Here is a 22,642-nt window from a genome sequence, read left to right on the forward strand (position 1 = left end):
CCACAGGAGGAAGAAGACGCGTCATGCAATTTCAGCTGATACTCACCAGCAGTACACAGCAGTGAATGAGGAAGAAGATGAGGTCACACAACAAGGCAGAGAGCCAGTAAGCAAGCACGTAGACCCCACTCAGAAACTGGATGTGCTTGGCTTGACTGACTCTCTCAGTCACTGTCTGGAGACTAAAAGTCCCAACCACCACAGAAATGCCAAAAGCCAAACACTGTACTATTTGCAGTCCATTTATGGGCCTATAGAAGAGGAAATAAAATATGAAATAATCTAAGAAATATAGGCAGGAAATACTGACATTAGCCATTTTTTCAAATGTATATGGCCAAATAGCAAAGGTATGTTAAGATTCAATTGCAGAAAAAGAAAAATCATACATACACCGTGTTTGAACCAAAATGAGGGCGAGGTTGAGGCTTATTGAAGACAGTGATAGAAGCATCAGGACCAGAAAGTATCATAAAAAGAATGTTGTCTAATATTGCTAGGGATATTGCAGATGAGTGGTATGCCTCATTATTGAAGAAAATCGTGAGTACTGTTTTGTTTTTCTCAACATCAATAGAAAATGCAACAATGCAGAAGCTACGGCAGTTTTTATTTTCCAATATGTAATCATTTACATCACCTAGAATGGAAAAAGAAAATGTCAGTGAGACAACATATAGTATATTTCTTAGAACCTATATGAGAAAGGAAGAGATTTAAAAAAGTTGTGGGTTTTTATTTTTCCACTTACCATTTTGTTTTCCAAATTCTGACAATGGAGTGCTTTTATTATTATTTTTTTTAAAATTTTCTTAATTTTTTAGAATTTTACTCCATCATTAATCTTACAATAATTCACTCTACAATTCATAGCCCAAACCATATATTAAGAATATATTATTTTTTGAGACAGGCTCTATGTATCCCTGGTTGTCTTGGAACTCTATGTAGATCAGGCTAGCCTCAAACTCACAGACAACTACCTGCCTCTCCTATGTGCTGGAATTAAAGGTGTGCAGCAGTATGTCTGGTTTAAGAATATATTTTTCTTAACTGTGTAGAACAAGCATGATTTATTACTTTTAAAGAGTTGCTCTGGCTATTCTTTTTCATTTGCATTTCTGTATAAATTTTAGAATTAGCCTATAACTTTCTGTAAAGCATTCAATGAAATTGCATTGAAAATATATTTGGGAAAATTATTATTCCAGAAAGAACCTTTTAAAACATGATACAGGAAGCCTTCCATGATTTTTATAATTAATTAATTTTTAATTTTTGAGACTGTAACTTAATGACAATCTTCCTCTTTCCCCTCCCTTTTCTCCTTTCAAATCTCCCATGTACCCTGCCCCACTCTCCTTAAGATTCATGACCTCTTTTACATGCACATAAATTCCTAAATATAATCCACTCAGTCCTTTTGTTACTTATAACCTGTGTTATAAGAGGGACACCATGAATGGTACTGGACACAGTGCTAGTGATGCCATGGTTATTGGAGGACAGTCTACAACCATTAATTTACTAAACCAGCATAATCTGTAACAACAATCTATAAACATTTGTCCTTATACCCACAGATAAGTGCAGTCTTCACCCCTCAACAAGGAAAACTTCTCTTTGCAACAGATGGAGAGCACTACAGAAAACCACAAACAATCAAAATGCAGAGTTGTGGAGCCCCATCCTAATGGATACACCTACAAAACACTACTGCACCTCGGGCTTGGAGAACATTGTAGAAGATGAGGTGGAAAGTGTGTAAGACCCAGAGGAACAGAGAGTTTGCTGTGAGAGTTATGTGTCCTAGAAACATCAGAAGCTATACCCATAAAGCCTCATCAACATGACTGCCAAAACATAAACTGAGCAAGACTGACACCAATGGACATGCCAAAGTGGATGAGGGAAATCCCTCAAAGCCTCAGCCCTACACAGGCAACTGAGTAAAGCTCAGAGTAGGAGATGTGGTCCTCCCCAGGGTAGAGCACACCAGCTGCTTGTCCAGTGTCAAATGGTTAGCTCTGAAAACACATGTACAAGTAACAAAAGGACTGAGTGGATTATATTTAGAAATATACGTACATATATATATATATATGCAATAACAATTAATTTTAAAAGAGGCCATGAATCTTAAGGAGAGTGGAACAAGATACATAGAAGAGTTTGGAAAAGGGAAAGGGAGGGAAAAGTGCAATTATAGTACAACTTAAAAAAACAGTCACAACAGAAATTTATTGTCTGTTTATAGCACATTCTAAACATTCTGGTTCCAAAATGAGAGATCTACTTTGGTTGTCTTGCCTTCTGTGCTAATCAAGGTCCTAACTTTACCTACCCCATTCTTGGTGGTGGACCTACTTCTCATCCTGGGTGATGACTTTCTGTACCTGGTTCTATATGGTAGTCCTAACCCTGCTGCAACAGCATATAGCTTTAGCTCCTGGGCCTAAAACCTCTCTGCCTGCAGTGGCCATGAGAGCCCTGCAACCATAGGAACCACTTTTTATCATTCATCTCTTTTCTTTTTTATAAAATTAATTTATTTTTTATTAATTACAGTTTATTCACTTTGTATCCCAGCTATAGCCCCCTCCCTTGGCCCTTCCCAATCCTACCCACCTTCCCTCATCTCCTCCCATGCCCCTCCCCAAGTCCACTGATAGGGAAGGTCCTCCTCCCCTTCCCTCTGACCCTAGCCTATCAGGTCTCATCAGGACTGGCTGTACTGTCTTCCTCTGTGCCTGGTAAGGCTGCTCCCCACTCAGGGGGAAGTGATCAAAGAGCAGGCCAATCAGTTCATGTCAGAGACAGTCCTTGTTCCCATTACTAGGGAACCCACTTGGACACTGAGCTGCTATGGGTTACATCTGTGCAGGGGTTCTAGGTTAGTTATCTCTATGCATGGTCCTTGGTTGGAGTATCAGTCTCAGAAAAGACTCCCGGGCCCAGATTTTTTTTTGTTTTTTTGCTCTTCTTGTGGAGCTCCTGTCCTGTCTAGGTCTTTCTATCTCCCCCTTCTTCCATAGGATTCCCTGCACTCTGCCCAAAGTTCAGTTAAGAGTTTCAGCATCTGCTTTGATACCCTGCTGGGTAGAGTCTTTCAGAGGCCCTCTGTGGTAGGCTCCTGTCCTGTTGCCTGTTTTCTCCCTCTTCTCATGTCTATCATATTTGCCTTTCTGATGATGATTGATTATCTTACCTAGGGACCTCCTTCTTGCTTAGCTTCTTTAGGTGTACAGATTTTAGTATGTTTATCCTATAGTGTATATCTAATATCCACTTCTAGGTGAGTATATACTGTGTGTGTCTTTCTGCTTCTAGGATACCTCACTCAGGATGATCTTTTCTAGTTCCCACCATTTGCCTGCAAATTTCATGATTTTCTTGTTTTTAATTGCTGAGTAGTATTCCATTGTGTAAATGTACCACAATTTCTGTATCCATTCCTTAGTTAAGGGACATCTGGGTTGTTTCCAGATCCTGGCTATTATGAATAAAGGCACTTTCTCAGACAATTATGAATAATGCTACCTCATATCCAAAATATCCAAATATCATATCCAAAATATGCTCAAGTATACAACAAGGTCATTTGCTCAACCATTCATCTCTTTTCTTGATGTAAATAAATATTTGAAGCTGCAATTATTTACTGACTCACTGTATGGAATAATATGAGTCCAGCAGCTGTTCCTTGATGTCATCTTTTCAGACAAGAGGTTGCTCTATAAGTCACATAACCATATATTTTAAATAAATTGTCCAAACATACTGATTAGTCCTATGGAATATCTTCTTAAGGTGAGAATTTTCTTTTTACATCTATTTTTGCTTAATTTATCTAGTTCCTTTTACAATTTACTACAGATGGCAAGGATAAACCAAACCATACATTTAATTTCTAAACTCTGTTTAGAAATCTCCTTGGCTAAATATCTTCAACATTTACATGGTCTACTCTCCACAAAGGAGCTGAGTACATTTCAATCAAGTTATTTGCTTCTATGTTTTTATTTTTTAGAATTCATTTTATTTTTAAGTATTATGTATGTGGGATTTTTCCTGCATGATGTCTGTGCTTTTCAGGAATGCATGGTGAGCACAGAGGCTTGAAGAAGGCATTGGATTCCCTGGAATTGAGGTTACATGTGATTGTGAGTCACCCTGTGAGTGCTGGGAGCCTAACGTGGGTCCTCTGAAGAGCAGCCAGTGCTGTTAACCACACAGCCATCTTTCCATATCTTAGTTGCCTCTGCGTAGCAAGGGCCACTCTTCCTTTAGTTTTCAATAATGTGCCCCTCATTATCACTTGATCTAAGCAGAGCATCCTTAATGTTCATATTTCAACTAATATTATCTTTTGATAATCTAATCCAAAGATAGTATTTTAAGAAAATTTTTCTCCTTTTCTGTATTCATGCTCAGCAGAACCATCTTTAGTGTCACTTAAAAGCCATTTCAAAACTAGAATTTTTAATAACTTACATCTTCACCTCACAAAGCTTCTTGTTACCTTGTTCCAGAGCCAATTCCATACTTTTGGGTATATACCATAACACCATCTACTTCTTAGTACCAAAATATATTTTTATTTTCTAAGGCTTCCATAAGAAGTCACACAGAGTGGATAAGGAAAGCATCAGTTTATTTTCCAGTCTGAAGCCTTGCAGTCTGAGGTAAGTGCTGTGTGGTTTGGTTTCTTTTGACATATTATCTTGCATTTTGGGGAGCAGCTTTGTCTGTGTCTTCACATGGTCTTTCCTTCCTGGATGCATGTTTATATCTACCTTAAGATTATTTATGTTATTATGTATGTATATGTGGGGTGTGTGTGTGTGTGTGTGTGTGTGTGTGTGTGTGTGTGAGACCACAGTGGCCAGGAGAGGGATCTGATCCCTGGAACTGGAGTCACAGCCTGGCATGGGTGTTAGAAATAAATTGGATCTTCTGGAAGGGCATCAGCAGCTCTTAGCAGGTGAGCCGTCACTCCAGCTCCTACTTTCCCACAGTCACAGAATTGGGTCCTATGTTAATAACTATTATTTTAAATTTAATTGCCATTTCAAAACTTTACCTGCAAATACAGTCAACGAGATACTTGTAGTTGGGATTTTAATATCTCGAGAGGCAAAATTTAGTCTATAACTCCTTTCCTTTTTATTTTGAAAAGTGGACATTTATGATGTATATTATAGCAACTCATATATACTAACTACGCTATTATTGTTCTTTTTGTTTTCTTTAAAAATGTTTCTCCTCCTTTGGTTAGTAACCTGTGTGGCTCAAGTGTGTAAATACTATATTTCTATATTTTGCATAGTGTACAGCAGCTACCAATTTCTCTGTTAGACTGAATAAATGATTCTTGCATTTATTTTTATGCCTGGTTCCTGTTGGCTAGCCATGTGTCTGCTATCCTTTTTGACAGCTTCGAGGGCATTAATAGGTTTTGCTGAGTTCTATTAAGCTGGTGGGAATGGGTAAAGAGAGTAACCCTAAACTACAGTGCTCCAGACCTCATTTTTACGGAGCCATCACAATTGTCTTTGAATGGTCACACTCTAGTTTGTGCTGTGCTTTTGGTTAATGCCAAGTGTTCTAAAATGCTTGACTTTAAAAAGTTGTTTACTCAATGTTCAAATTCATCACGGGCTAGGTCTTGTAACTTGCAACACAGCAAATATACTGAACAAGCTAGCTAAGCTCACTGTTTTTAGTATTAATAAAGGTAACATAGAATATATTTAGTTGGGTACATGTTGGACAAATCAAAACAATTATCTACATCCTCTTCAAAGGTTCGTTTATGAAGTCAATTAACTTATCAGCCACTGATTCATAGAATGGCTAATATAAGAGGGGCTACCTTCATGCAGAGGGAACAAGCCATCCTGTGAGAGCCTGGGGAGACAACAGTGGCCTGTCAATGAGAATAAAACTTATAAGGCTTAATTGCACAGCAGTACCATATTTCCATCTTTCCCTTCCTCAAGAAGGGTGATGCAATTAACACACACACATACAGAAAAAAACAAAAACAAAAACAAAGAACAGAAAACAAAAACAAAAACAGGCTCCACTAGTAAACAGTTGTCTTGAAGTGTATATTTTGCCTTTGATTTAGCTGCCTCTGACATAACTGGTGATTAGAAGGATGGGAAAGAAGTGAGTAGCTAAATATAATTAAATCCATTGCAAATGACAAGTAGGTCTTTACAGAGTACTAGAGTCTTCTTTTTGTAAACAAATCTTACCTTTTATTTTTTTAAAGTTTTGATTCTTTGAGTTTAGAAAAATCTTCAGGTTTTTTGTGAATTTCAGAGCCAAATCAGATTTCTTTGAAACTGAGTAAGGAACAATGGTTTTACCATAGTGACTCAAATTTAATTCCCTTTCAGGTATATCAGCAGCAGCGTCATCATCAAAATTCAGAGCTAATAAGAGATATGTAGTGACAACCAAAATTACTATTATCTGTAGCAACATCAACTTCCAGTTGCGGCAAATGAACAGTGCTCTTTTTATAAACATGGAATAAAATTGTTGGCGGTAAAGTGGAAACTATAAAGAGAAAGGAAAAATAGTATTTTGATGATTAGAGAGAGATTCAAGTAGAATACTCATGATGAAACCCATTCATCATGCTTTAAAATCTATAATGCAAGATATGTTCATAAAGTATAATACAAGTGAATTTTAGTTAACCTTAGTAAAATCAAAGCGAAGTTTCATTTGTGCACTATTAATTTAAATAAGGTATGAAGACCTGGAGTCTAACTATAGTAAAACTCTTAAAGTCATTTTCTTTTGTGGGCTGAAGGGGAGTGCTAGGCTCAAACTCCTACACATACTAGGCAAGTACGCTATTGCTGATGCCAAGATTTTCTTATAATTGTGTTAAGAGTTTTTGATTAAAAAATGGAAAACTGGGCTAGTATGGTGGTGCATGCCTTTAATCCCAGTACTTGTGAGGCAAAAGAGGGGAGGCATCTCTTAGTTTGAGGCCAGTCTGGTTCACACAGTTAGCTCCAGACCATCCAAGATTACACAGTGAGACTCTGCTTCAAAACAAAATACCACAAAAGCTGGAAATTTTATTTGTGTCTTTAACATATAAGCGTTTCCCCTTCATTCTGAACATTCCTCATAAAATGATTTTATTTTGTCAGGCACACACACTGTATTCCAGAGAGAAAACGCCCTTACTTTGATCAAGTATTTTCTGAACATGGTAGTTTTAACTCTTTGGTATTATTAGAATCAGAACTGTTTTAAACACAACTTCAGAAAAAGGATTCTGAGAAACAATCAGCTGGGATCTTCATCTATAGCCCTTTCTCCCATATCAAGTCACGCAGACTAGTCCATTTCTAGCTGGACAAACTGGAAGTGTCTATTAAGTTTAGATACTAAAAACTGTGATATGCAAAGAAAAAAAACATTATCAGTTTGACAGTGGGAGGGGCCATGAAAGGAGCTGGTAAAAGGGAATTTGGCAGGGGCTAGAAAGGAAAGAGAAGGGGAAAATGATATAATTATATATTTTAAATATATAAAAATTTAAAATGTAATATGCTTACCCCAGTTTTAAATTTAATAGAAGTAATTCCACCCAAACAGGAAAATCTAGGTCTGTTATAATTTGTGAGCATATTCCCATTCTGTTTTTCATCTTCAATCATATTTCTATATGTTGTGTAATAGGATTTGATAGACTGAACATTACTTTGGGGAGTTGCCAACTTATTGACCCTAAACATATATGGATATACAAAAAGAGCACAAGACATTTCCTTTTAATCATAGCCTTAAATTACTTTGCATCAAGAATATGAAACCAGTCAATAAAATAATACAGACTACTGATATTGTCCTTGGTTGCATCCCAGAACTTGAAAGTAAGTCCTATAGTTAAAGATACCACATACTTTGGACACCGGATTTGGAAGATAGAGCTGAAACTGACCTGGAAGATTCCTCCCAAGCACTAGCTCTCACTAACAGAAAGATCTGTGCAAGCTGCCAAGGGAGAAAGGGAATCAATAGTCACACCCAGCTACAAAGCACAAAGATCAGCGTGGCACGATATCCCTAAGGATACAATAGTGGCACTTGTATGTTGGGGTCAACAAACATACAATTCTTATTGGACTTCAGCTCAGTATGAGGAAATTCACGCCTTGTGCTGAAAACCTAGACAGTTCCTTGAGGAGAACGCACTGCAGCCACTTTCCTAAAGCAGTATAATTCCCAACTACATTCAATATACCTGTCCTTATAACTACAGATTACTGTAGCTCTCAACCCTCACCAATGAAGGTTTTTTTTCCAGCTGATAATGACCATTTCAGTTGGTTAAAGTGCAGAAAATACATTGACTGTGGGATGCCCATCCCCAGTGGATGCAACTACAACACACCTACTATATATACGAGGGAAGAGCACAAAAGATGTGGTGGAAAACTTTAAGAGACAGAGGACCAGAGTCACATGTCTTTGGAACTGGGGGAAATCCCACAAAGCCCCTCCTAGATAAAGTGCTACATTCAATCAGTGGCTGCTAAGAGGGAGAATTAGTCCTTCTCCAAGGATGAGCCCCTGATAGGTTATCCAATCCTGAGAAGTCTCCTCTGCAACATACATAAATATGAGCGATACTAAATGGACTCAGTAGGGTGTGTTTATAAATACTATGTATGCATATATATGATATATGTAATTAATGAGAACAAGGTTATAAATTTGAGAGGAGACATGAAAGGAGTTTAGGGAGACCGTGGCTGAAAATGATGTAAACAGTGCTCACTCATGAAATTCTAAAAAAAAAAAAAAAAAAAAAATGTAAAAAATAAAAGACACTTATAAAGGCTCAAGTTCAACATCTTTACATCTCATCTGAATATACATGGAAATATGTTACCATAAAATAGCATATTTGCAAACTTAGTGACACTTTATTTCAGCAGCAACAGAATGAGATTTGTTCTTAAATTAACATAAGAGTATAGGGGTAGAAAGTTTTTTTTTTTTTTTCCGGGTGATATAACTCACTTGAGGAAAACCTCCTCCATTGTAGTGATTGAAGCTCCAAAGTTGGCAATGCCCAGTGCTTTCTGTCTTAGTTCCAACTCAGTAAACAAAGACTTAAATCTGTAAAGAAAGAACGCAAAATAAAGAGCTGGTATTGGGTCTCATTAAATTGTGTAATTTTTGTTCATTTTAGTTTTCAGTAATGGAATAAAAAATATAAGCACTTCAATTTTCTCCATTTAGTATTTTTAACTATATTCTTTCCTATTATTTTTTCCCCTTTTAAAATTCTTGGGACTGGAAAAGTGCTTTCCTAACATCTACAAGGCTTTGAGTTTAATCTCCAGCATTGTAAACAAATAAACAGATTATGTTTGTATTCATGTACTTTTCTTACACTTTTTGATCATATTTTTCTCTTCCTCAACTCCTCTTAGATTCTCTCCACCTGCCCACACACCCAATTTTCATGCTCTTTCTTAAGAAAAGTGTATTTCAACAGAGGAATGGATACAGAAATTGTGGTACATTTACACAATGGAATACTACTCAGCAATTAAAAACAAGAAAATCATGAAATTTGCAGGCAAATGGTGGGAACCAGAAAAGATCATCCTGAGTGAGGTATCCTAGAATCAGAAAGACACACACAGTATATACTCACTTAGAAGTGGATATTGGACATATAATATAGGATAAACATACCAAAATCTGTACACCTAAAGAAGCTAAGCAAGTAGGAAGACCCTAGGTAAGATGCTTTATCCTCACTCAGAAAGGCAAACGGGATAGACATCAGAAGAGGGAGAAAACAGGGAACAGGACAGGAGCCGACCACAGAGGGCCTCTGAAAGACTACCCAGCAGGGTATCAAAGCAGATTCTGAGACTCTTAACTGAACTTTGGGCAGAGTGCAGGGAATCCTATGGAAGAAGGGGGAGTTAGAAAGACCTGGAGGAGACAGGAGCTCCACAAGGAGAGCAACAGAACCAAAAAATCTGGGCCCAGGAGTCTTTTCTGAGACTGATACTCCAACCAAGGACCATGCATGGAGATAACCTAGAACCCCTGCACAGATGTAACCCATGGCAGCTCAGTGTCCAAGTGGGTTCCCTAGTAATGGGAAGAGGGACTGTCTCTGGCATGAACTCAGTGGCTGGCTCTTTGATCACCTCCCCCTGAGTGGGGAGCAGCCTTACCAGGCACAGAGGAAGACAGTACAGCCAGTCCTGATGAGACCTGATAGGCTAGGGTCAGAGGGAAGGGGAGGAGGACCTCCCCTATCAGTGGACTTGGGGAGGGGCATGAGAGGAGATAAGGAAAGTGGGAGGGGCAGAGGGAGGAGGCTACAGCTGGAATACAAATTGAATACACTGTAATTAATAAAAAATTAATTAATTAAAAATTACTCTCCTCCAAGAAAAACAACAACAAAACTAGCCAAACAAGCAAGCAAACAACAGAAAACCCCAAAACATGGAGTCTGTCTTGTGTTGGCCAACTGCTCCTGAACGAGGGGTTTAAGTGTAGTTGATATATAGAAAACTGATTTTCTTCTCCCAGAAATTATCAACTGCAAATAGCTTCTTGGTTAGGAGCAGAATTTTTGTGCCCATTTTATGTGCAGGGGTTTTGTGTAGCTTTAACTTGGCCAGGTCTTATGCATGCTGCCATAGTCTCTGTGAGTTCATATGTAAATCAGACATTTTGTGTCTGCTTCCTTGGAATCATCCATCACCTCTGGTTCTTTCCACCTCCTTTTCTTAATGGATCTCTGATGCTGGAGGGGAAGGCTTTGGCAAAGACATCTCATAGATTTGCATGCTTCAAAGTCTCTCACTCTTTGCATTGCCCAATTGTGGCTCTGGGTTATTTGCCTTCTACTGCAAGAAGCTTTTCTGATGAAGGCTGAGTGAGGCACTGATCTACTGATATAGCAGTATGTCGTTAGGAGGCATTTTACAACTATACTCATTTAGCAACCTAATGACGGCAGGCTTCCCTGAAGGCCTATGACCTACCTAGTCACGTGTTTATGGCCAGTGTCAGGTATGGGTTCTGTCTCACGAAATGGACCTTAAGTCTAACAAAAAAGTGACTGGTCACTCCTGTAACATTTGTATCACTATTGCATTCTTGTAAGATTTGTAGCTTAATGAAATGTCTAGTTAGGCACCAGCTCAATTCTTCCATGTTCAATGACATAGTGGTGTCTTCAACAATAGGGCTTACCATCAAGGGGTGGATAGTAGCAAACAGCATAAACAAACGTCTGCATTGAGGGATGGGGCCTATTTGCTCAAAGACTCGACAAGATATAATTGATTTCTGGTAGTGGGTGTTTTATTTGTAGCATAAGATGTCTAGCAGGGACACTGTCTCCCCTATTATATGGCACCTCATTTTAACTTTAATGCATGTATAAACTGTAGGTATCTATGGTAGATAGTTCCCATAAGGGTTTTCTAAAGACCTTTAGTGTTAGTCCCCCTTCCTTACAATCGGCCTTCTATTCTGCCCTCCCATGCCTTTCCCAATTTAATTCTATTCTAGTTTCCCCTTTATCTCTTTGCAATTCTATATTCTATCTCCACTTCCTTGACAGATCCCCTCCTCTCCTCTGGTCCCTTATTACCTGCCCTCTGTGGGTATTCTAAATGAAACATACATATCAAAAGCTTAAAAGCTAACATCCACATATAAGAGCAAACATGAAATGTTTTACTTTCTGGGTCTGAGTATGTCTTCTGGGATGATTGTTTCTAGCTCCATCCATTTACATAAAATTTCTTAATTTTATTCTCTTAACAGCTGGATAATTCCACTGTGTAAATGTACCACATTTTCCACTATCTATTCATTAGCTGATGGATATCTAGGTTGTTCCCAATTTCTGGCTATTATGAATAGAGTATCAATAAACATAGATGAGCAAATCATCTCTGCTGTAAGATATACAGTCTTTTGGGTATATGCCCAAGAGTGGTGCATTGGATCTTGTGGTTAATCTATTTTTAGATTTTTGAGAATCCTCCACACTGATTTCCATAGTGGCTGTAGCCATTTTCACTCCCCTTTCCCCACAATCACGCCAGCATATGCTATCATTTGGCTTATTCATCCTGGCCTTTCTGACTGTGGTAAGATGAAATCTCAAAGTAGTTTTAATTTACATTTCCCAGTGGCTCAGAATTTTGAGCATTCCTAAAGTATTTCTCAGTCGTTTGAATTTCCTCTTTTGAGAACTCTGTTTAGTTCTATGCCTTCTTTTTTTTCTTTTTTTTTTTTCTTTACAATTTATTCATTATATATTCCAATTGAAGACCCCTCCCTCAACTCCTCCCAGTCCCATCCTCCTTCCCTCTTTCCTATCCCTTCCCCTAGTCCCCTGAAAGGAGGCGTTCTCCTCCTCTGCCATCTGCCCATAGCTTATTATGACTCATCAGGACTGCCTAGATACTCTTCCTCTGGGGCCTGGCAAGGCCACATCACCAGGGGCAAGATGGCAGAGGAGGAGTGTTTCTTAGGCATTTTTCATCTTTTGAAAACTCTCTTCTCACTTCTGTATCTCGTCTTTAAGTGGGTTATTTTCTTGATGTCCAGTTTTTAAAGTTTTTTATAAAATATATTTTAGATATTAACCATGTATTAGATGTGGAACTGGTAAATTATTTTCCCATCCAGTAGCCTGCTGTTTTGCTAAAATGATGGTGTCATTTGTTGTACAGGAGCTTTTCCATTTCATGAGGTCTTAGCACCTATGCTATCGGTATTTTGTCCAGAAAGTCATTTCCTGTGCCAATGAGTTCAAATCTATTTTTCACTTTCTTTTCTATCATATTAAAGGGTATCTGGTCTTACATTGAGGTTTTTGATCCATTTGGAGTTGAGTTTTGAAGAGGGTGATAGATCTGGACCCATTTGCATTCTATATTCAGCCATTCAATTTGACCAGAATCATTTGTTAATGATAGCCACTCCCTCCCCCGCCCAGTATTTCAGGCTTCCTTAAAAAAAAAAAAATCAGGTGTCCATCCTCCTCCTCCTCATAACTACTACTACCATTCTATAATACGACTTGAAATGTGGCACGGTGATTCCTCCAGAAGTTGTTTTGCTATTCTGATTGTTTTGGCTATCTCTCTTCCTGTGTTTCCATATGAAGCCGAAAATTGTTTTTAAGTTTCTGTGAAGAATTGTGTTGGAATTTTGATGCAAATTAAATTGTACTGAATCTTAGACTGCTTTTGGTAGGGTGACTACTTCACTCTATTACTCTTACTGATCCATTAGTACAGGTTTTTGATCTTTTGATATCTTCTTCAGTTTATTTCTTCCATGTCTTAAAGTTTTTAATTATACAAGTCTTTCACTTGCTTAGCATTATCCCAAGATATTTTATTATTATCTTTTGGCTATTGTGAAAGATACTGTTTTTCTGATCTGTTTCTCAATATGCTTGAAATTTACATATACAAGGGCTAACAATTTTTGTGTGTTAATTTTATATACTACTGTGGGGGGGGGTTCTGCGACCTTCACAGACAATTTATCTGAATGATAAACTGCAGGAGGCAAGAAAGCACATCAGTTCAATACAAGTTAGTGTAGGTGTTGGGTCAGACTTGGGAATCTGACCCTGAGTGTTTATTTTAGGCATATTTCATTAAGTACAGCATAACTTGGAGAAATTTATTCTGGTAATGCTTAACTCAATCCCATGTGCACAAAAAAGCACACTCAAATCTTGAGGCACAAAGTAAGCTAAATAACCAGTCAGACGTGACCACGTTGCAGCACTTTGTCAAAGCCATGAAGATAGTTTCCATAGATTGGCAGAGAAAAATAGGCTTATAATTGACTAATATTTTGCTTCATTCAAACAGTGCTTTTCAGTCTGTAATGACTGCATGCTTGTTTTGACAAAACAGCAAGGATGCAACAGAATACCAAGAAATCCTGTGTAGACATAAAAAGTATATGTGCTTTTTAATTTTGTTAACTGATTAGACGTGCTCTCATACAGCATTTTATTCAAACTTTACTAAAGACAATAGCCTTTGTCCTTTGGAGAATGAAATCTGGAACAATTTTATGAGTGATAATATGAATTGAGAATTAATAAAAGTACCTCTATACTTAAAAAAAAAAGAAAAAAGAAAAGAAAAAACAAATTTACAAGGGTCTGGAGGAGGGTCCTGTGCTGGAAAAGTCTCTAGGCACACAGATGATGCAAAGGTCACCAGGCTAGAAAGAATGTCCACTCCAGCCCCCTGGGTGGAAAACAGGCTCTGCATGTCTTCCCCTGAAACAACCACCCTGTGTGTTTAACATCATAGGCTCCCCTAGTGCACGCCTGTGAGCACAAAGACCTCCGTGTTCCCTACTTTATCTTTCCTTAAAGTGTATATCAGCTGTAGAAGCTTCCAGGTGGAGATTTTAGGGTCTTTTATGTACAGGCATTTGGACTTCTTCCTTTTCTACTTACATTCTTTGATCTCCTGCAGTTGTCTTACTGCTGCAGTTAAGACTTCAAGTACTGCTACAAACATGGTTGAGCAAACGTCCTTATTGTGTACTTGAGAATCTTTTGGATATATGCCTAGGAGTGGTATAGCTGGATCTTGAGAAAGCGCTATTTATTCCCAGTTGTCTGAGAAAGCGCCAGATTGCTTTCCAGATGATCATGTGGTTTTTCTCTTTCAGATTATGTGGTGGATTTAATTTATCAATTTAGATGTGTTGAATCACCCTCGCATCTCTGGGATGAAGATAACTTGATCATAATGAATAAAGTTTTTGATATGTTCTTTGGTTAGGTTTACAATTATTTTATTGAGAAATTTTGCATCTATGTTCATGATAAATAAAGTCTATAATTTTGTTTTGGTGTGTATGTAGTTTAGGTAAGGGTAATTGTGGTCTCAAATAATTAGACCATGTTTTTTCAGTTTCTATTTTGTGAAATAATACCAATAGTAATGGTGTTAAGTTTTCTTCATAGGTCTGGTAGAATTCTGCAATGAATCTATCTAGGCCTGTGCTACTTTTGATTAGGAGAGATTCAAATACTGTTACTATTTCACTAGGGCTTATGGATCTGTTTAAATTGCTTATTTAATCTTCATTTAACTGTGGCAGGCTATATATACCAAGAAATTAATTTCCTTTAGATTCTAAAGTTTGGTGAAGTACAGATTTTTAAAGTACATTCTTATGATTCTCTGGATTTCTTTGGTATTTATTGTAATGTTCTCCATTTCATCTCTAATTTTATTTAGATCTTTTCTCTCCATCTTTTAGTTAATTCAGCTAATGGTTTGTCAAGCTTCTTCATTTTTCTCAAAGAACCAACTCTTAATTTCACTCTTTATATTGTTGTTGTTGCTTTTACTATATTGATTTCAACTTTGAGCTTAATTATTTCTTCTCAAACAGTATTTTGGAGGGTATTATTTCTTCCTGTTGTTATAGAGCACTAAGTTACAAATATAAGCTCTCTGCAAATTTTTTTGTTTTGTTTTTGGTTGTGTGCATGGCATCCTTTTTATTTATTTTCATTACAATTTATTCACCTTGTATCCCAGCTATAGCCCCCTCCTTCATCCCCTCCCAATCCTCCCCTCCTTCCCTCTTCTCCCATGCCCCTCCCTAAGTTCACTGATAGGAGAGGTCCTCCCCTACTTCCCTCTGACCCTAACCTATCAGGCCTCATCAGGACTGGCTGCATTGTCTTCCTCTGTGGCCTGGTAAGGCTTCTCCTTCAGGGGCAGGTGATCAAAGAGCCAGCCACTGAGTTCATGCCAGAGACAGTCCCTCTTCCCTTTACTAGGGAACTGACTTGGACACTGAGCTGCCATGGGCTACATCTGTGCAGGGGTTCTAGGTTACCTCCATGCATGGTCCTTGGTTGGAGTATCAGCTCAGAAAAGAACCCTGTGTTCAGACTTTTTGGATCTGTTGCTCTCCTTGTGGAGCTCCTGTCCCCTCCAGGTCTTTCCATCTCTCCCTTCTTTCATAAGATTCCCTGCACTCTGCCCAAAGTTTGGTTATGAGTCTCAGCATCTGCCTCAATACCCTGCAGGGTAGAGTCTTTCAGAGGCCCTCTGTGGTAGGCTCCTGTCCTGTTCCCTGTTTTCTTGCTCCTCTGATATCCATCCTCTTTGCCTTTCTGAAAGGGGATTGAGCATCTTAGCTAGAGTCCTCCTTGTTTAGCTTCTTTAGGTGTACAGATTTTAATATCTCTATCCTATATTATACATCTAATACCCACTTATGAGTGAGTATATACTGTGTGTGTCTTTCTGCTTCTGGGATACCTCACTCAGGATGATCTTTTCTAATTCACACCATTTACCTGCAAATTTAATGGTTTCTTTTTTTTTTTTTTTTTTGTCGAGTAAAATTCCATTGTGTAGATATACCACAATTTCTGTATCGACTCCTCAACTGAGGGGCATCTGGACTGTTTCCAGCTTCTGGCTATTACAAATAAAGCTGCTACAAACATGCTTCAGCAAAGGTCCTTGCTGTATACTTGAGCATCTTTTGGATATATGCCTAGGAGTGATATAGCTGGATCTTGAGGATGCACTATTTCTTTTTTTTTTTAATTTAATTTAATTTAAATTTACTTTGTATCCCCCCTCTAGTTCCCTCCCTCCTCTCCTCCCAATCCCTCCCTTCCTTGCCCTTCTCCACACATGCACCTCCCCAAATCCACTGGTAGGGGAGGGTGAGGAAGCACCATTTCTAATTGTCTGAGAAAGTGCCAGATTGATTTCCAGAGTGGTTGTACAAGTTTACATTCCCACCAGCAATGGAGGAGGGTTCCCCTTTCTCCACAACCTCTCCAGCACGTGTTGTCACTTGAGTTTTTGATGTTAGCCATTTTAATGGGTGTAAGGTGAAATCTCTGGGTTGTTTTGATTCGCATTTCCCTGATGACAAAGGATGTGGAACATTTCTTTAAGTGTTTCTCTGCCATTCGATATTCCTCTATTGAGAATTCTGTTTAGCTCTGTATTCCATTTTTTAAATTGGATTAATTGATTTGTTTTTGTTTAACTTCTTGAGTTCTTTATATATTCTGGATATTAGCCCTCTGTCAGATATAGGGTTGGTGAAGATCCTTTCCCAATATGTAGGCAGTCATTTTGTTCTGACAAGAGTGTCTTTTGCTTTATAGAAGCTTTTCAGTTTCACGAGGTCCCATTTATTGATTGTTGCTCTTAGTGTCTGTGCTGTTGGTGTTCTGTTCAGGAAGTTGTCTCCTGTGCCAATGAACTCAAGGCTCTTCTCCACTTTTTCTTTTAACAGGTTTAGTATGTCTGGTTTTATGTTGAGTTCTCTGATCCACTTGGACTTTAGTTTTGTGCAGGGTGATAAGTATGGATCTATTTGCATTTTTCTACATGTAGACATCCAGTTAGACCAGCACCATTTGTTGAAGATGCCGTTTTTTTTCCATTGTACAGTTTTGCCATCTTTGTCAAAAATCAGGTGTCCATAAGTGTGTGGGTTTATTTCTGGGTCTTTCATTTGATTCCATTGATCCACCATTCTGTTTATATGCCAGTACCATGCAGTTTTTATTACTGTTGTTCTATAGGACAGCTGGAGATCAGGGATGGAGATACCTCCAGAACTTTTATTGTAGAAGATTGTTTTAGCAATTCTGGGGTTTTTTTGTTATTCCATATGAAGTTGAGATTTTTTCTTTCATGGTCTGTAAAGAATTGTGTTGGTAATTTAATGGGAATTGCATTGAATCTGTAGATTGCTTTGGGTAAGATGGCCATTTTTACTATGTTAATCCTGCCAAGCTATGGGCATGGGAGATCTTTCCATCTTCTGATATGTTCTAATTCTTTCTTCAGAGACTTGAAATTTTCTTCATATAAGTCTTTGACTTGGTTAGGTCACACCAAAGTACTTTATGTCTTTTGTGGCTATTGCGAAGGGTGTTGTTTCCCTAATTTCTTTCTCAGCCCTTTTGTATACATGAGGGCTACTGATTTTTTTTCAGTTATCCAGCCACTTTGCTGAAGGTGTTTATCAGCTGTAGGAATTCCCTGGTAGAATTTTTGGGGTCACTCAGGTATACTATCATATCATCTGCAAATAGTGATATTTTGACTTCTTAATTTTCAATTTGTATCCCTTTGATCTCCTTTAATTGTTGTATTGCTCTAGCAAGGACTTCAAGAACTATGAAGAGATATGGAGAGAGTGAGAAGCCTTGTATTATCCCTGATTTCAGTGGGATTGCTTTAAGTTTCTCTCCATTTAGTTTGATGCTGGCTATAGGCCTGCTGTATATTGCCTTTACTATGTTTAGGTGTGTGCCTTGTATCTCTGATCTCTCCAAGACTTTAAACATATTATGGATGTTGTATCTTGTCAAATGCTTTTCAGCATCTGAGGAGATTATCATGTTTTTTTTTCTTTCAGTTTGTTTATATGGTCGATCACCTTGATGGATTTCCATATATTGAACCACCCCTGCATACCTTGGATGAAGCCTATTTTCCCATAGTAGATGATAGCTTTGATGTGTTCTTGTATTTGGTTTGCAAGTATTTTGTTGAGTATTTTTGCATCAATGTTCATGAGGGAGACTGGCCTAAAATTCTCTTTGTTGGGTCTTTGTGAGGTTTAGGTACCAAGGTGACTGTGGCTTCATAGAATGAGTTTGGCAGTGTTCCTCTGTTTCTATTTTGTGGTATAGTTTGAAGAGTATTGGTGTTAGTACTTCTTTGGCAGCCTGGTAGAATTCTGCGGTGAAACCATCTGTCCCTGGGCTTTTTTGGATGAGAGACTTTTGATGACCGCTTCTATTTCATTAGGGGATATAGGACTATTTAATTCATTTACATGGTCTTGATTCAGCTTTGGTTAAGTGGAATCAATCAAGAAAATTGTCCATTTCACTTAGATTTTCACATTTTGTGTCGTATAGGCTTTTAAAGTAGGACCTAATGATTGTTTGGATTTCCTCAGTGTCTGTAGTTATGTCCCCCTTTTGATTTCTGATTTTGTTAATTTGGATAATGTCTCTTTGCCTTTTAGTTAGTTTGGCTAAGGGTTTGTCAATCTTGTTGATTTTCTCAAAGAACGAGCTCTTGGTTTTATTGATTCTTTGATTTGTTTTATTTGTTTCTGATTGATTTCAGCCCTGAGTTTGATTATTTCCAGCCGTCTACTCCTCTTTGGTGTGTCTTCTTCTTTTTTTCCAGGGCTTTTAGGTGAGACATTAAGTTGCTTGAATGAGATGTTTTTAATTTCTTTTTGAAGGCACTTAGTGCTATGAACTTTCCTCTAAGCACTGCTTTCATCATGTCCCATAAGTTTGAGTATGTTGTGCCTTCATTTTCATTGAATTCTAGGAAGACTTTAATTTCTTTCTTTCTTCTCTGACCCAGCTGTTATTGAGTAGCGAGTTGTTCAGTTTCCATGTGTGTGTAGGCTTTTTGCTTTTTGCTGTTGCAGTAGAGGTCCAGCTTTATTCCATGGTGATCAGACAGGATACAAGGAATTATTTCAATCTTCTTGTATCTGTTGAGGCTTGCTTTGTGACCAACTATATGATCTATTTTGGAGAAGGTTCCATGAGGTGCTGAGAAGGTAAATTCTTTTGTGTTTGGGTGAAAGGTTCTGTAGATGTCTGTTAGGTCCATTTTATTAATGACCTCTGTTAGAGTTACTGTTTCTTTGTTTAATTTCTGTTTTGTTGACCTGTCCTTTGTTGAGAGTGGGGTGTTGAAGTCTCCCACTATTAATGTGTGGGGATCTATGTGTGGTTTAAGTTTTATGAATGTTTCTTTTATAAATGTGGGTGCCCTTGCATTTGGGGCATAGGTTCAGAACTGTGATATTCTTCCTGGTGGAATTTTCCCTTGATGAGTATGAAGTGTCTTTCTCCATCTCTTTTGATTAATTTTGGTTGAAAGTCTATTTTATTAGACATTAGAATGGCTACTCCTGCTTGCTTTTTGGGTCCATTTGCTTGGAAAACTGTCTTCCAGTCGTTTACTCTTGGGTAATTTCTTTCTTTGTGTCTTAGGTGTGTTTCTTGTATGCAACAGATTGTTGGGTCTTGTTTACGCATCCATTATGTTAGTCTGTGTCTTTTTATTGGAGAATTGAGTCTATTGATGTTGAGAGAGTTTAATGACCAGTGGCTGTTAGATCCTTTGATATTGATGTTGGCTGTGGTAGTGTGTTTGTGTGCTTGGCTATTTTTTGTTTTACTGTAGTGAGGTTAATTATTTCCTGTTTTCTTGAAAGTAGCTAGTTTTCTTGGGTTATATTTTCCCTTCTAGTGTCTTCTGTAGCACTGGATTTGTGTGTAGGTATTGCTGAAATTAATTTTTGTTGTTGAATATCTTGTTTTCTCTGTCTATGAGAATTGAAAGTTTTGCTGGGTATAGTAGCCTAGGCTGTGTTCTCTTAGGGTCTGCATGATATCCGTCCAGGCCCTTTTGGCTTTCATAGTTTCTATTGAGAAGTCAGGTGTGATTCTGATGGGATTGCCATTTTATGTTACTGGGCCTTTTTCCTTTGCAGGTTTTAGTATTTTTTCCTTGTTTTGGATACTTACTGTTTTGATTATTATGTGGTGGGAGGATTTTCTTTTCTGGTCTAACTTAGTACTTATTAGGTGTTCTGTAGACCTCTTGTATTCTTATAGGCCTTTCCTTTAAATTGGGGAAATTTTCTTCTATGATTTTGTTGAAAATATTTTATGGGCCTTGGAGGAGGGAATCTTTTTCCTCTATTCCTTATTCTTAGGTTTTGTCTTTTTATGTTGTCTTGGATTTCTTGGATGGTTTGGGTCAGGAATTTTTTAGATTTATTATTTTCTTTGACAGATACATCGATTTCTTCCATTGTATCTTCCACACCTGAGATTCTTTCTTCCATCTCTTGTAGTCTGTTGGTTATGCTTACCTCTGTAGTTCCTGTTTTCTTTCTTAGGTTCTTCCTCTCCATGATTTTCTCCATTTGTGCGTTTTTTTTTTTAATTTTTCCAATACTTTCTTCAGATCTTGAATCGTTTTGTGGTTTTCCTTCACCTGTCTGACTGTATTTTCCTTCAGTTCCTTCACCTGTTTGAATGTTCCTCTGTTTCTTTGATTTCTTTCAGTGATTTAATCATTTCCTCTCTGAAAGCCACAAACTGTTTGTCTTTATCTTCCTGTATTTCTTTATGGATGGCCATAATCTGTTTGACTTTATCTTCCTCCAATTTACGCATTTCATTTGTTTCCTCCATTAACCTCTTCTTGAGCATAGATGTAAAGTCATCTTCTTGAATTTCACTTATGTTAGGGTGTCCAGGGTTACTTGCCCCTGGATACCTGGGTTCTTGGGATGCCATACTGCTTTTCCTTTTGTTGGTTGTGCTCTTTTGCTGGCCTCTACCAATCTGGCTGTCTCAGGTGTTGTCTGTTAATCTCTGGTGCCTGCTGGAGTCCTGGGGTGGGGACAATCCCCTTGGCAGGATTCTGAAGATGTCCTCAGCTTTTTGAGTATGGTCAACTGAATGTTGGTGCTTCTTAGGAATTGTCATAGTTTACTTCAGGCTTATGGTCCTGTGTGGTTACTGAAGTGTTCAGGAAGGCTCTCCTCTCATCAGGAGAAGTCCTGGAGATGGCTGCCCTGCTGCTAGGTTTCTTGCTCTGAATTTAGTGAGCTGCTCCTCTTAAGCTGTATTTGCTGGGTGCAGCCCTCGTGAAGAACTACAGAGTCCTGTGGTTTCATCAGTTTAGCTAGAGATAACTGGTTGGACCTTGGACCAGTATCTGAGGGCTGCTCTAATGGCTCTCAGGCTTTTGTAGGTCTGAGGTTGGAGTGGTGTACCCATGTACCCTAGCTGTAATCAGTGTCAGGTGAGCACAGAACTCATGTGTGCAGTAGAAGGCCAGAGCTTAGAGTCTGTGGGAACTCAGAAACTTTTCTGGAGCTGGATGTCCTGAGGGTTGGACCTGATATTTTCCTGGAGTCTGTGGTGTTTTGGGGTCTGTAGGTCCATCTGGAATGGTGAATAGAGCACACAGGTACAGGTATGTGGCACTTGTAGGAACCTGGGTACTTTTACAGAGAACTTTTTTTGGGGGGTGTTGGCTCTGAGGTCAGACCTGCTGTTCCCCTCACTGTGGGCTTCCACCTGACAGAGAAACTCAGTCTCTGGTGCTCTGGGGCCCTCAGTTCTATCTGGGAGGGTGGGTTGGGAGCACAGGCAGGAATCTGTGCTGGTGGCTAAGCACCCCACGTTGGGTTGGTGCCTGGGTGCCCACCGGACCCAGGTCCTTTTCCAGGGATTGTCTGGGTGACCTAAAGTCAATCCTGATTGCTTCCTGCACCTTGAGGCTTTTTCTTAACTAGAAATCCCAGTCTCTATTGTTGTGGGGCCCACAGGTCAAGCTGGGACAGTGATCAGAGCACATGTGTGGCTTTGTGCTGGTGACTGAGCACCTGGTAGGACCTGGGAATTCTTCTGTGGTTTAGCTGGGTGACCTGAAGCTGACTGAATCCCACACCGTGGGGTTTCCTCTCACCTGGGAAACACAATTACTGATGTTTTAGGACCCAGAGTTCT

General features: G+C 38.6%; 1 protein-coding gene across 2 annotated transcripts in view; it reads right to left on the reverse strand.

The window, feature by feature from the left end:
• LOC110547867 (phospholipid-transporting ATPase ABCA3-like) overlaps window positions 1-22,642 on the reverse strand; it is a 110,614-nt gene that overhangs the window by 29,864 nt on the left and 58,108 nt on the right. For both annotated transcript variants that reach the window (XM_060366255.1, XM_021635696.2), the window contains 5 exons: window positions 9,061-9,159; window positions 7,590-7,761; window positions 6,264-6,570; window positions 394-640; window positions 47-251 (listed from right to left, as the gene is read on the reverse strand). In XM_060366255.1, coding sequence (XP_060222238.1) covers window positions 47-251; window positions 394-640; window positions 6,264-6,570; window positions 7,590-7,761; window positions 9,061-9,159 — 1,030 coding nt within the window. The remainder of the gene's footprint in view (window positions 1-46; window positions 252-393; window positions 641-6,263; window positions 6,571-7,589; window positions 7,762-9,060; window positions 9,160-22,642) is intronic.

Source organism: Meriones unguiculatus, chromosome 14 (assembly GCF_030254825.1).
Source record: "Meriones unguiculatus strain TT.TT164.6M chromosome 14, Bangor_MerUng_6.1, whole genome shotgun sequence".
In the NCBI taxonomy this organism is placed as follows: Eukaryota; Metazoa; Chordata; class Mammalia; order Rodentia; family Muridae; genus Meriones; species Meriones unguiculatus.